The sequence below is a fragment of the Apodemus sylvaticus genome, chromosome 18, assembly GCF_947179515.1.
Source record: "Apodemus sylvaticus chromosome 18, mApoSyl1.1, whole genome shotgun sequence".
Taxonomy (NCBI): Eukaryota; Metazoa; Chordata; class Mammalia; order Rodentia; family Muridae; genus Apodemus; species Apodemus sylvaticus.
In genome coordinates this window covers 58967210-58980288 of record NC_067489.1, presented here as the reverse complement: position 1 = coordinate 58980288, position 13079 = coordinate 58967210, and the positions used below count along the sequence as shown (strand labels likewise).

Genomic DNA, 13079 nt, shown 5'->3' with positions numbered 1-13079 from the left:
TAAGAGCTCAGTGTGTAACAAGGTAATTTCCATAAGTCCACAGAAGTATATAAGTCACATATTTAAAAGAGGGGGACTAAAATTAACAAATGTATCACATAATTCATAAAAACTCATATTTTAACAATCTAATCCATTTGTATCATTTCGTATTTCACTACTCTAAGAGATGTTGTTTGAAGATCTGTTAGTGTGCAGTTATACTATGATGAATGTATTGCATCTTGCTTCACTTCTGAGTGAATCAGAGTCAGGCCCAGCCAGTATTTGTGTGAGAGAAGACGATATTTTAGCAAAACTCGAAGACTTGAAAGTTCACACAGTATTTTTCCTACCCGAATTCCAGTTTCTTTACAAAGAAATCTGTGTGCACTACCAAAATTAGACTGAAATAAATTATTCGGATAATCATATTATATAAAAGCACAGCAACATCTTCATCATCAGAAGATGTCTACATTAACACACCTTCTTGAAGTTCTAAGTTTGTCACTAATGTCCATGTGACCACTGCCCTGGAAAAAAAAAGTCAAAATCATCACACTCTTAAGGGGTGCAGTGACAGCTCACAGGGCGAATCACCTGCCACGCGCGCACGAGGACCTGTGTCCTGATCCCCAGTCCCCACATAAAAAGCATGGCACCTCCTCCATCCTGTACCGAAAGGCAGACATAGGTGGATCTTTAAGGCTCTCTGTCTAGTGCTCTAACCTGATCCCTGAGATCCAGATGCAGTGAAAGACACTATCCCAGAAAGCAAGGTGGAGAGAATGACAAAGACAACTAATGCTGAATGACCTTTGACCTCTACAGGTACACATGTGCATGCACACCTGCACACAAGTGTGAACTCATGCACACAAACACACACCCACAGACATAAAGGCTACACCTTAATGCTTATGTTCCTATTTGGTGTGCTTGAGGGTGAGAACAGAAGTAGAACTTGCCTTTCTGACTTTCTTTCTCTTTCTTTCTTTCTTTCTTTCTTTCTTTCTTTCTTTCTTTCTTTCTTATTTTTGGTGTATTTCCTTTACTACTATTAACAAAGTTCATCTGTTAGTTTTTTGACTGCTTAAAAACAAATGCTGGAGAATTCAACAAAATCCCGAATCTTCTGTTGGGCTCTCTATTCCGCTAGGAAGGCTGGCAGTATTTATGGGGTATTGACGCTTCTGAGAACTTGCCAGGACTGGTTCCTGCGATTAATTTCGATGCGTTTTCCTAGCATGTTTGAAATTGTCAGTGGAATAAGCTGTATTATAGAGCAGAAGAATGCAGATGTAAAACTGCAATTGAATCTGCTTCTAGTCTTCTCAATTCTGCCTGTGCATGGGAGAGCTCTAAACAAGAGAGGCAGAACACAGAGCTTAAGATACCAGCCAGCCCCAAGGGTATCTGCTTACAGAAACTGTTTTGATAAACTGCACTACGGTCCCAGTTAAAGGAAAACCTCTAAAGACTGGATCAGTACAACCACGTGCCTATATCGGAGTACACTGGTAAATACATATGCTTACCATTTTCCAGTTTAAAATATAATCTTACACAAATTCTGTCTATAAGCCACGCCCTCCCATTCCTCCATATTGTAAACAAAGGAAAGGAATGAGGGAGCGGAAGCAGAAGGCACAGCACAGACGGTCCCTTAGAGGGGCGGGGGCTGCGCTGGAGCACGTGTGGGCTCTGCCGTTCATTACCTGAGGCCTTCAGGAATCAGTTCACCTCCCTCCTCCCCCCTATGGAAAGCAAGAATGCTAATGTGGCTTTCTACAGTCCACGTATGAAGCACTTGGTTTACTGGACATGTAGTGTATCTTCTGCGCATGCTAGTTGTTCCCATTGTTCCGATTCATAGACACACCCCACCACCACCATCATAAGACTGTAGCCAACACTTAGCAGAGCTTATGGGACCAAGATGTCAACAGTTAGTTCTATGAGAAGCCCTCTCCGTATTGCTGTTGGAGAGCAAGTCGATTGGGATGGAATTTGTTAGACAGTTGCTGCTGTGTGGTCTTCTGACCTCCTGCTGGTCCCTTTATCATCCCCGTTGGAAGAAGTGGGGCATCGCACACACACAGCTGTGCCACAACCACCACAGCTGTGAGCTAGAGATGGGGCCACACCCACAACACAGCTGAGGCTGCCGGCCACACAAGAACTAGAAAGCTGCAAACCCACAGCCAGCCCACAGCCAAGAGACAAGTGGAAAGAACAATTACTGCCCTCGTCCTAAGCCCCCCTACCTCTGCCGTATCAACCCCAGGCTAAATCCCCATGATCAGCCTCTTCAGTGCTCACCTGCCACCCTCTGGGATTGAAAAAAACGGAGATGGTAGAAGTGGACCAGGTGACATCAGCAAACCAAAATCCCAGCCCTCCTCCCACTCCTCCCGTGATTTTAGCAAAGGGTGATTTATGGTGAAGGTTCTGGGTCGACCAGGAGGAGCAAAAGACTCAAAGAACCCGAAGTGAGACAGATCCAGGATTCACAAACCAGGGGAAGCTGAATGGAACCTGTACCCACATGCACCGGAGGCCGAGGTTCAGTCTCCCCACAGTAAAACGGGGCGGGACCTCATGAAGGAAGTCTGAGTTCCTGGACACTTAGGATCAGGTTGTGGTGATGTGTACATCTCTTCAGCATTGCTGGAAGAGGAATGGGCAATTAGTGATGTTTTTACAGGAGCTCTTATCCCAAGCGTCTGATCATGTTGCCTGGTTGATTTTAATTCCAAAAGTAAAGGCTTTTTATTCTTCCTGAGTTGTCAAGAGCAGGTGTGCCCCTGTCCAGCTATTCCAGGTGTAGGCTTTGTGCATCATTTATAGACAAGGGGACTCATTTTCCTACACATTAAGAAAATGTGGCACTGAAACCAGAGCAAGTGGCAGACCATTTATCTACCTACACTTTGGCAGACCTGATCTTCTCTAGCCGTAGATACATGGTGTTAGAAATAATTACCCAGCCACAACCTTACAACAGCTGGTATTGCATATTGAACTCGTCAAGTTCTTGTAAGTTGTGGCTTTTGGTGATTTAAAATAAGAATGCTGTAGGTAGACATGAATACAAAATCAACATGGAAATCTAACTCCTTCAAGAAGCGGCCGTTCTCTGAAGCACACTGTGGCTGGCAGAAGATTGCAGCCAGCCCTCTGCTGCCCTGTGCCCTTTAGCTTCCTCTGGGTTTTTGTTTGTTTGCTTTTCTAATTTTGAAGGCATTGGGGGTTAAAGCAGAGACAGCTCATACTCTGTAGCCTCCATGAAGTGAAATGGCCAAGAGGCAGGGATCAGAGTGGAAAAATTCGTTCAGTAACGTGACACAGCAGCCAGGACTTTCCTGAGCCATGGAAAATAATTACAGAAAGCAGGCAAGGAAGGAACCGAGAACCGAGGCCAGAGGAAGACAGAGAGGCTCCGCAGGACCATGTAAAACAGTGCATTTTCCCACCTCGATGGATCTTTGGGGAATAAGAAACAAGCTAGATATTGTTAGCTTCCTCTAAATTGTACTTGGGATAGAACACACAACTCGAAACCCATGCCGGCTGGGTCACGTGCTCGACTCCGTGCATATGGCTTGGGCTTCATCAGAGACCAGAGCATCACACAGCTTAGCATGATTGTGCAGCACTGCCCCAGACGTTGCCAATTCAGAATCACAGAGACCGTTTGTTTCAGACGCTAATCCTGTCTTTAAGACACAGCTGAATCTAAACACGAGTGTTTTGCTGTGTTTTGTTGTGTTGCTAAGTTACCGTAGGCTGCATTTAAGTTGGGAAGGCTTGTTTTGCAGTTTGATGTTTCCTCCAATTGCGTGATGTACACAAGTGTGGCAGGCTTTTACAAAAGCTCATGTGCCACGAATTATGCTCATAAACTATGAAACATAAATGTTATTATCATATCATGTAAATAATTGGCTTCCCGTGATGAGGCATCAAATAGCCTCTACAAGTTGGACATTCCACACAGAATCCTTTCAGTAATTCAAACTTCTTGCTTGTACTGTAACTTTAAGCTCCGTGAATTTTTTTTTCCTAAAATAGATATAACACAGAGCTGAGTTGAATACAGAAAATTAGAGTGTTGGTTGTGTTCATGTTAGCATCTGGTCGTATTCTAGGTTTTACTTAGCCATTCACTTGCATTATAATAATACAGCAGACGGAAATCTGAAAGTTAAAACCAAATATAATACTATGTCCTTGTGCATAACGGTGATGACTTCTGTGGTTGGTTGGATTATCCAGAGGATAAAACTCACTCGGTGCTGGTTCTGCATGAGCAGTCTCTTAGTAAGATGTTCAGCCCTCATGCCTGAACTTTCTTCTGAGGTGCACAGGTAGCATCTTTGAAATGGTTTCACTGAATTCTAGGTTTGTTTTTCAAAGGAAGATTTAAAAGTGTATAATTTCTTAGTTTAGATGCTTTCTAAAGAGTTCCTGTATTGCTTAGCAATATACTACAATTTTTTTCATTAAATTATTTACTGATCATGGTGGGGGAGAGGACAGAAGGGGGGGGGAGAGAGAGAGAGAGAGTGAGCACTTGCCACCTTGTGTCCATGGAGCTCAGGTATGACTTGTAGGAGTCAGTTTCTCTTCCCAACATGTGGGTCCCAGAGATCAAGGTCAGGCTGTAGGGTTGGTAACAATCCACTTACCTTCTGAGCCATCTCACTGATACAATAATATATTTAGCCAGTAACAACAGAGTAATCAAACATAATCCTATCTTGGAAAGACCAAGCCCTCCCCACTTATATGCAGAATTGAAGTTAATATACGAGTAGAAAGATTATCCTTTTAGCATCTTTGTGAGGCATGCATGTGTATAGAAAAAAATCAGAAATCAAATGGACACAAAGAGGTTCCTTTTCAACAATTTATATTTGCTTTCCCAAATCCAAGGTTAAAGTGTAAATTTGATTGATACTCTTTGATCATCTGATTACATAAGTGACTGGTTAATATAAACTTCTCACGCGTCCTGGGCTTTACAACTCCACAGGAAAGGTGTATTGATTGCCATGCACCCTACCATCCAATCAGCAGCACAGATACAGAAGCCACACCCTTCACAGATACAGAAGCCACGCCCTTCACCTGTGAAGCTGTCAGTAGAACACATACAAAAAAAAAGTGCTTTCTTGTCCTGGATCTCAAAGGAGAATCTTAGATTTTATGTGTTTATCTGATAAAGCTCTAGCATGATTTATTGGTAGAGTGTTTAATAGAGAGGAATCTCCTAAGCAAGTCATAGATAGGTTTTTCCAGAGCGAGTAGAGATTTAGAGGGTTTTGATGCGCATAACGTCCTGATGTCTAGCTACTCTAGAGAGTCTTGAGTGTTTGCTCAGAGCTCCTCATGAGCCCGTGTGTAGCTTAGGTTTCAGATACAGTTACTCTAGCGGGGACTAGTCCTCCTGCACTCAGCTCTTCTCAGAAGCTTTCTGGAAGCACAAGGTTTGAGCACCAACCTCATAGCAAGCGTTGACTTCTAGGGCACCCATTCACCTAGGAGACTGTATTGTTGTCAGTACACTTGTTACCTAGTAATTTTGGCTGTCTCTGGTCTGCATCACGTGTATCACATCCTGTGTGTCCGCCTCTTCTGAGTGGCTGCATCTCTAAGGAAGTCATGATGGGGAAACTGGAGAGCCAGGCTACTGGATTCCTGCCTTTCATTAAACCGCGAGATGGGTCTCTGCCATGATATCCTTCCTTGTATCTTCTGATGCAGTCTGTCCCTGCCCACTCTTAGCTGGAACCCAAGTCTTCAGAACACACTGCTGCATTGCCTGTCTCTGTTGGCATCTTGCTACACAGGTTTCTCATTCATCTCATGCTAGAAGTCACGAAGCTGAATTACTGATGGCACTTCTGCATCTCGTGGTCCTTCTCTTGCTGTTTCTGTTTGGCCAGCATCTGAAGTTACGAGTAGATCTGCTCATCCTGAGAAGTGGGGGAGGAACTCATTGATGTTGCTACCTGTGAATACTAGAGATAAGAATGCTGAAACCAACTCCAGAGCAACATCTAGGGACTTACTCTTCTCATCGGGGTCCCCTGAGGATTGCACATGTCTACCTACAACTTATCCAGTCTACAGTTGGCAAACTTAAGAGATAAATACAACTTTTGATTAGCTAAGCCTTTAGCATGTGACTCACATGTTCTGGCCATTGTGTTGTTCCTGGCCTTTTTATTTTCAGAGACTACAATGACATACCATCATGACACTTATCTTGTCCTATGCACTCCTCTTACAGGATGCTCATTGTCACCGTGTAGGCATCCCTTAGTGCATGGCTTCCACAAAGCAATGACATTAAATGTTGATCGCTGTATTACTGAGAAGACCTGAGAGAGAACTAAGATTATTTAATTCTGATCTCAGAATTGGACACGAGTAGATGTTTGACTATGTGAATAGAACATCACAAGAGAAAAATATCCTCCTGTCCTACTTTGGCTTCCTGTGTTTTGAAAACCTTATTTTGCAGATTAAGGAGGTTGTCATTTTGAACACTATCCTAGATAAAACTGTCTCTCGTCACCTGAATTCTTTCGGCAAATGGTTTTCCTGGGGTGCTTGGTTTTGGTCACTCGTGGTACATGACTGTGGAATACTGTCTTAGAGAGAATAAGACACAAGACTTGTCTAGTGTGTGATGGCTCCCGTGTTTGTATAGCATATAATGTCTTCTCCTGATATCTCTGACAGGGTCGGGTCAGCTGTACAGGACGGCTAATGGTACAGGCTGTCAACCAAAGAGGCCGCAGCCCTCGCTCTCCCTCGGGCCATCCTCATGCCAGAAGGTATTTCAGATGCTCCATCCTGGGGGTCCTGGGGGTCCTGGGGGTCCTGGGGGTTGCTTCTCATCCATTCATCGCTGTGAACCCATTGCTGCAGCAATCATAGGATGACAAAGGACATAGACTTGAAGTGGGGCCTCCTTAATTTGCCACTTGGCATTTTACAACTAGGAAGGAACAAATACTTGCCAATAAGTGTCCGAACGATTCAGCCGTACATCCGCTAGAAGACACAATTTATAAAATATGAGAAAGTCAAGATTCAGGAACTTTGCCTGACACATGAACATGAAAACACCACCAAATGGAACATGGATGTTCAAAAGTCTAAACCAACAGCTGTGTGAGCTAACGTCATGCACTGTTACCTCTGTTCTTAAAATCAGCAGGATTTGGCAAGAGTACACTTTAAGTCACTCAGTTCAAGACATAGCACTGGGAGACCATAAGTCTTATGATGTGTCTTGAGACTCCCAGTGCTTTAGCAAATGTCTACACCCGAGCCTGTGACAGAGGCTGAAATGCTGACGGCAGGCAGGCGCTGGATGCCATTTCTTAATAATGTATTTGAATGTTAAAAAGAAAGGCAGCCTAGCTGTATTACAGACAACGACATCCCAAAACAGCACTGAGTGTAAATTACGGGCCCTGAGTGCAAACACCTTTGATGGAGAGATAAGCAGGAAAAGTAGGCAAGCAAGTAGAGCCAGAATCACCCAGTGACGACCACACAGCACTTGCTCCTGACAAGGGCCAAACGGGCAGTGGAGTGCCAGCCCCGGGAGCCTAGATCTCTGTGGCCATAAAGGCGCGTTCGTATTACACCCATCACTGGGCCCTTCTTTTCTACTTCTGTCCAATAAGTAGAATCCACCTACACTTCTCCACGCCAGTGACTCCACAAGGCGTACTGTCACGTATTATATCTGTATTTAAGCTACACGAAACGACTGATCGTTGTTAGCCTGACATAGCTGAAAGTCTTATTTGCCCCATTACTCTTTTCCTAGTTAGATAGGGTCTTTATTTTCTTTAGTCTCTTCAGCACTGAGGCCTGTTCAGTGCTGGGCCTGACAATTTGTTCTCAACATCTTGCTCGGTTTCTCACATCCCCGCTGCCATTACATTCAGTTCCCTTGCTCTGGTAACAAGATATACCAAGTCTCAGCGGTCCGCACCACTTTCTTTTAAAAGCAGAATATTAAGGGCCTTTAGGCATACAAACTAACGAAAGATTAAAAGTGCCTAAGAATATAACTTGTTTTCCTGGGGAACATGAAAGGGAATTTTGATGAGAAATACATTATATTTGTATAAAGTAAGACATTATAAATAGCTACAAAAGCAAAATTATGGTGAAAAGCTAGTATTTATTTCTATTGGGAAAGAATAAGTTAAAAAATGAGCAAAAGCTGCTGTTATTTCTAACATATCCTAACATAAGCTTTAAAAATGTCTATTTAGGTAAAAAAAAATATTCTCAAATATAGTAACCTCATTCTCCACTTCCATTTTGTGATTAGTATTTGGTAGTCTGCTGACTGGAGACTATTATATTGATCATAAACTTCCAAATGAAACAAGGTTTGTTTGTCTCATTTTTGCTGTGTACATTTTTGGGAGTGGACTCAGACCAGGACTTACGTCTCCTGAACATTAATTACCGTGTATGTTGTATTTATCCGTCTACCTCATCTCGTTTCAAGGCCTCGCTCTCGATCAAGGGACAGTGGAGATGAAAACGAACCCATTCAGGAGCGATTCTTCAGACCTCACTTCCTGCAGGCTCCTGGAGACCTGACCGTTCAGGAGGGCAAGCTGTGCAGGATGGACTGCAAGGTAAGTGTGCCCATACCTGCCGTAAGATGACCAGCATGAGAGACGTGGATTCCGTCTACATACAGTTATCATTACGATTTGCTTTACTTATAAACATATGTTAAGTATGATTACTCTGAACTCTATGCAGCAAACTCCAGGGAATCACTAGGTCATCCTTACTGTCTTCCTCCCTCTCCCCTCCCCCATCTTGTAGTAACAGTAAGTGTAATGAATCTGCCCTGCATCCCAGTCATCAAGTGGTCTCCATGGTTACCCTGTGCTATGGAATCACATTTTTATTCTCTCCACCACTACCACCACAGGACTGTATTATTTGTACCTTATATAAACGGATAGTAGTTTGTATTTGTTGACCATTTTAAATTAGCTTACATACCAACAGGTTTCCATAAGGCATTTTCATACATATTTAGCTTGGGTTGGTTTCCAGTCCCGCTCCGCTCCTCCCCTACCTGCCTCCCATTTCCCACTGTTTCGTTCCCTCCCCTACCAGCAGTCCCACCCCTCATTCCACCTTCTATCCTTTGTGTGTTATTAGCCTAAGCTTTAGCTCTTAAATGTGGGTAGTTTTTAAAATTATTTGGGCTCCATCTGGTGGTTCTCTCTGGGATTGCAGAACAGGAAAAATTGCTTGTAGAGTTTGGTAGAGAGGTTTTGTAAAAAACAAATGCTGTTAAAATAAGTTTCATGGCTCACAACCAAACATTAGGTGGAACTTGGGGAATCCCGCGGAAGAAGGAGAGGGAAAACTGTAGGAGCTAGCTAGAAGGGCAGAGGATAGGGAGAATACGGCCCGCAGAATCAAGTAAGCAGGGCTCATAGGGGCTCAGAGACTGAAGGGACAATCATGGAGCCTGTATGGGTCTGAGCTAGGTCCTCTGCATATGTGCTATGGTTGTATACCTTGGTGTTCATGTGAGACTCCTAACAGTGGAAGTGGGGACTGTCTCTGACTCTTTTAACTGCTTTGGGGACCATTTTTCTACAACTAAGTTACCCTTTCCAGCCTTGATGTGAGAGGGTCTGTGCCTACTGATACTGTAACTTGTTGTGCTGTTTTCAGTTGATATCCCTGGGAAGCCTACTCTTTTCTGAGGGGAAATGGAGGCATGGATCTGGGGGAGAGGGTAAGTTGGGGAGACAGATTTGGAGGAGTAGAAGGAGGTAAAAGTAGGATATAGTAATTGAGAGAAAAATAAATGAGAAGGAAGTAAGTGTGGCTACTCACTCACGTGGCACTGCTAGTGTGGCAAAGGAGAATGACACATTGGCATCTCTACTACAGGCCATCGCTGTGGCCTTAAAGAGTAGGGAGCGTGATTCCTTTGTCAGTATGAAAGAGAATGTTTGACAGAGGTTTTACCAGTGACCACAAAAATGGGAGGACCCTCTGTGTTTCCTCATTTTTAGTAAGGGGTACTGTGTGTGTTGACCAAGCCAGCTCAGTCAGTCAACAGGATCTCCAGCGCGGGGGTGAGAATTAAAAAGAAAAGAGACAAGTGGACAACATTGTAGCATGACCCCAGCCAGTTCTGAGGCTGAGGAGGGTTTATTTTTTTCCAATCCACTTTTGTACCATTTTAATTATGTGCAGGTATTAAGGAACGAGTAGAACAATGAGGGGCAAGCAAGACAATAAACACAAATAGTCAAAGAACAAGCAATACAATAAACACCGAGTCCCACGATCACTCGGTGATCACTGTTTTAAGGATGAGCAAGACATCGGAGCCTACTTCTTTGTTCTGCCCTAAAACCAGATTCTTACTCCCTTGTCCTTGGCCAATGTCAGGTCGCTGCCTGGACTTACTTCTTTATAATGGCCTAACCTCAGATTCCTGCCAAGACACACCCCAAAAGGCTCTCCACAGTGTGTACCCCGACTAAGCTCTGGGAATGGGCCTCGCTACCGGCCCCACCCACCTTCCCTTGAATCACGGATGAAAGACACACACATAGTTGTTCACTTTCAACTTGCCTTTTGGCACAGTTGCAGGGCGCTCCTATCTCCACCTGGAGAAGCATACCCTTGTCAATATCCTTATCACCGCACCTTTCCACCTGCCCTAAACTTCAGTTGCACAGTTACATCTAGTCCCTGCTAAACACCCCCGACCACCCACTTGCAGGAGCACCTGAGATCTCACAGGGCTGGTCACCTTTTCTCCCCCAGAAGCATGACAACCTCCCCTCCCCTCTCCTTGGGTCTCTCTGCTTCCTCCAGGGACCCAGAAGGGAAGTCCCACCTATTCCTTCCATCCAACAATTTACCCCTGTTCTTGATCTGTTCTTTAATGACAGATCAAGAACTAACTGGGGAACAGGAGCATCCCTACAAGGGGTTGGGGCTTTAGCTCAATCCTAAAATTTTACATTGAAGCAATCTATTTGCTTACTCTTTTTAAGTAAATTTTGTCTTCTAAGAACATACAGAAAAGAAATTATTTACTAATGTAGAACATGTTACAGGATAAAATACATTGACAAGTTAAATGTAATGTTTATTTTTAATCAAGAATTAATATATGTGGGGGGGGCGTGGTGGCTCATGCCTTTGATCTTAACAGTCAGAAGGTAGAAACAGGTGTATCTCTGAGGTTGAGGCTAGCCTGGTCTACATAATGAGTTCCAGGACAACCACAGAATGATCCTGTCACAAACAAACATAGCATGGCTCTGTCACAAACTGTAATAAAATACAGGACAACCAGTGCTATATAGCATGACCCTGCCTCAAGTGAATGAATGAATGGATGAATGAATTCAGCATTCACTTCTTGGAGGCCTGGAAAGGGTAACTCAGCCAGTAAGTTGTCTGCTGCTTATGCATGAGGGCTTGAATTCAGATTTCTCCAACACCCACACAGAAAGCTAGTGCTAGTTCTGGCAGGGTAGGTAGAACTCACCCAGGCAGTGTAGCCATCCCGTGAGCTCTTCATTCAGTAAGCCACCCTATCTCAAAAATGAAGGGCAGAGCTATAGACCTCTGTTTCCACCCGCATGAGCGCACACAGGAATTCACATTAGAACAGCCGTATGATCCAGCGGGGATATAGATCCACAGGAAATGGAATCACAAGTCACGGGTGAGTGCACTCATATCACTCACAGAATCTGAAATACAGAATCAATTTAAGTGTGCTGCGACAGATAAACAGACTTTAGAACTTTCATAGTGTATACTGAAAGAAAAAAATGACATTTTTGTGAAAGTATGCTGTTCCTGGAGGACACGGTGTTAAGTGACATGACCCAGGTACAGAAAGACAAACACTCCATGACCTTACGTACATGTCACTTCCTGTAGAATTTAAAGGACCTTGGTGGAGGAGGAGTTAAATGACGTTTACTGCCGACTGGCAGAGCAGGATTGGGAAACTGTCAGTCACAGCTGTGACTGTCAGTCGATCAGAAGACCAAAGTCCAAGGGATCCATTGTTCAGCATGGTGGTTATTACCAAGCCATCAAACATATGACAGCAACTGACAGACAGGAGGTTGGAAATGTTCCTACCACACCAAAAAGAAAAGAAGAAAAGAAAGAAAGGAAGGAAGAGAGAAAGACAGACAGACAGACAGACAGACAGACCATGTGAGACAATGTGAGACAGTGGATGTGCTGCTTGGTCAATGTCATCATTCTACAATGTGTGCATATTCTAGGGCATCATGTATGCAAGATATACAAACTAAAATTTTTGCTTGCCCATTTTCTAAATAAATACCTTAAGTTTTAAATTAATTCATAAATATAAGCTCTATGATGGCATTTCCAGTCCACAAAGGAGATGATGATATCCTGAGGCTATTATTAACTGCAGGTTTAAAAACAGAATTGTAGGCCGGGTGTGGTGTGCACACCCTTACTCCCAGACCCCAGATGGCAGGGACAGGTGGGTCTTTGGGAGTCCCAGGCCAGCCTGATACACACAAGGAAACATAAGTCAGTTAGCATTACTCAGACGGGCCCTGTTTCAGAAAAACAGGGAAAGGAAAGAAACATAAGAAAAATGTGTTTTTTTAAAAATATGTACTGCATTACATAGAAGTATAATTAGAGCAAGCCTGAGATTAATTTTAAACATAAGCACGTAGCAAGAGTGGGTGTGGGTGATGCACTGATATATAGCACCCTGGTGACTACTATTTATTGCTCTAGACAGCAATGTAGATGTCCTTTCATCTCTACCTTTAAAGGAATATTGAGAATTAAAATAATCACTAGTTGAACTCACTATAGTGATATGACCTGGATAAAGAAAATATGGAAGTCGGTGTGTATGGTGGCACAAGCCTGTAATCCAGGCACTAAGAAGGTGGAAACAGGACTATCGCAAGGTCAAAGGCATTCTTGGCTACATAGTAAGTTTGTCACCACCAGCTTGGGCCACATGAAACCCTGTCCCAAAA

At 43.6% G+C, this 13079-nt stretch overlaps 2 protein-coding genes across 2 annotated transcripts in view; one reads left to right on the top strand and one right to left on the bottom strand.

Annotated features, from left to right (window-relative positions):
• Palld (palladin, cytoskeletal associated protein) overlaps window positions 1-13079 on the top strand; it is a 39117-nt gene that overhangs the window by 19206 nt on the left and 6832 nt on the right. Inside the window, exons 6-7 of the mRNA XM_052162913.1 lie at window positions 6736-6830; window positions 8534-8666. Of these exons, the coding sequence (XP_052018873.1) occupies window positions 6736-6830; window positions 8534-8666 (228 nt within the window). The remainder of the gene's footprint in view (window positions 1-6735; window positions 6831-8533; window positions 8667-13079) is intronic.
• Window positions 11164-13079, bottom strand: part of Cbr4 (carbonyl reductase 4) — a 43380-nt gene continuing 41464 nt past the window's right edge. The window contains exon 5 of the mRNA XM_052162916.1: window positions 11164-11783. Coding sequence (XP_052018876.1) covers window positions 11743-11783 — 41 coding nt within the window. The 3' untranslated portion in view covers window positions 11164-11742. The remainder of the gene's footprint in view (window positions 11784-13079) is intronic.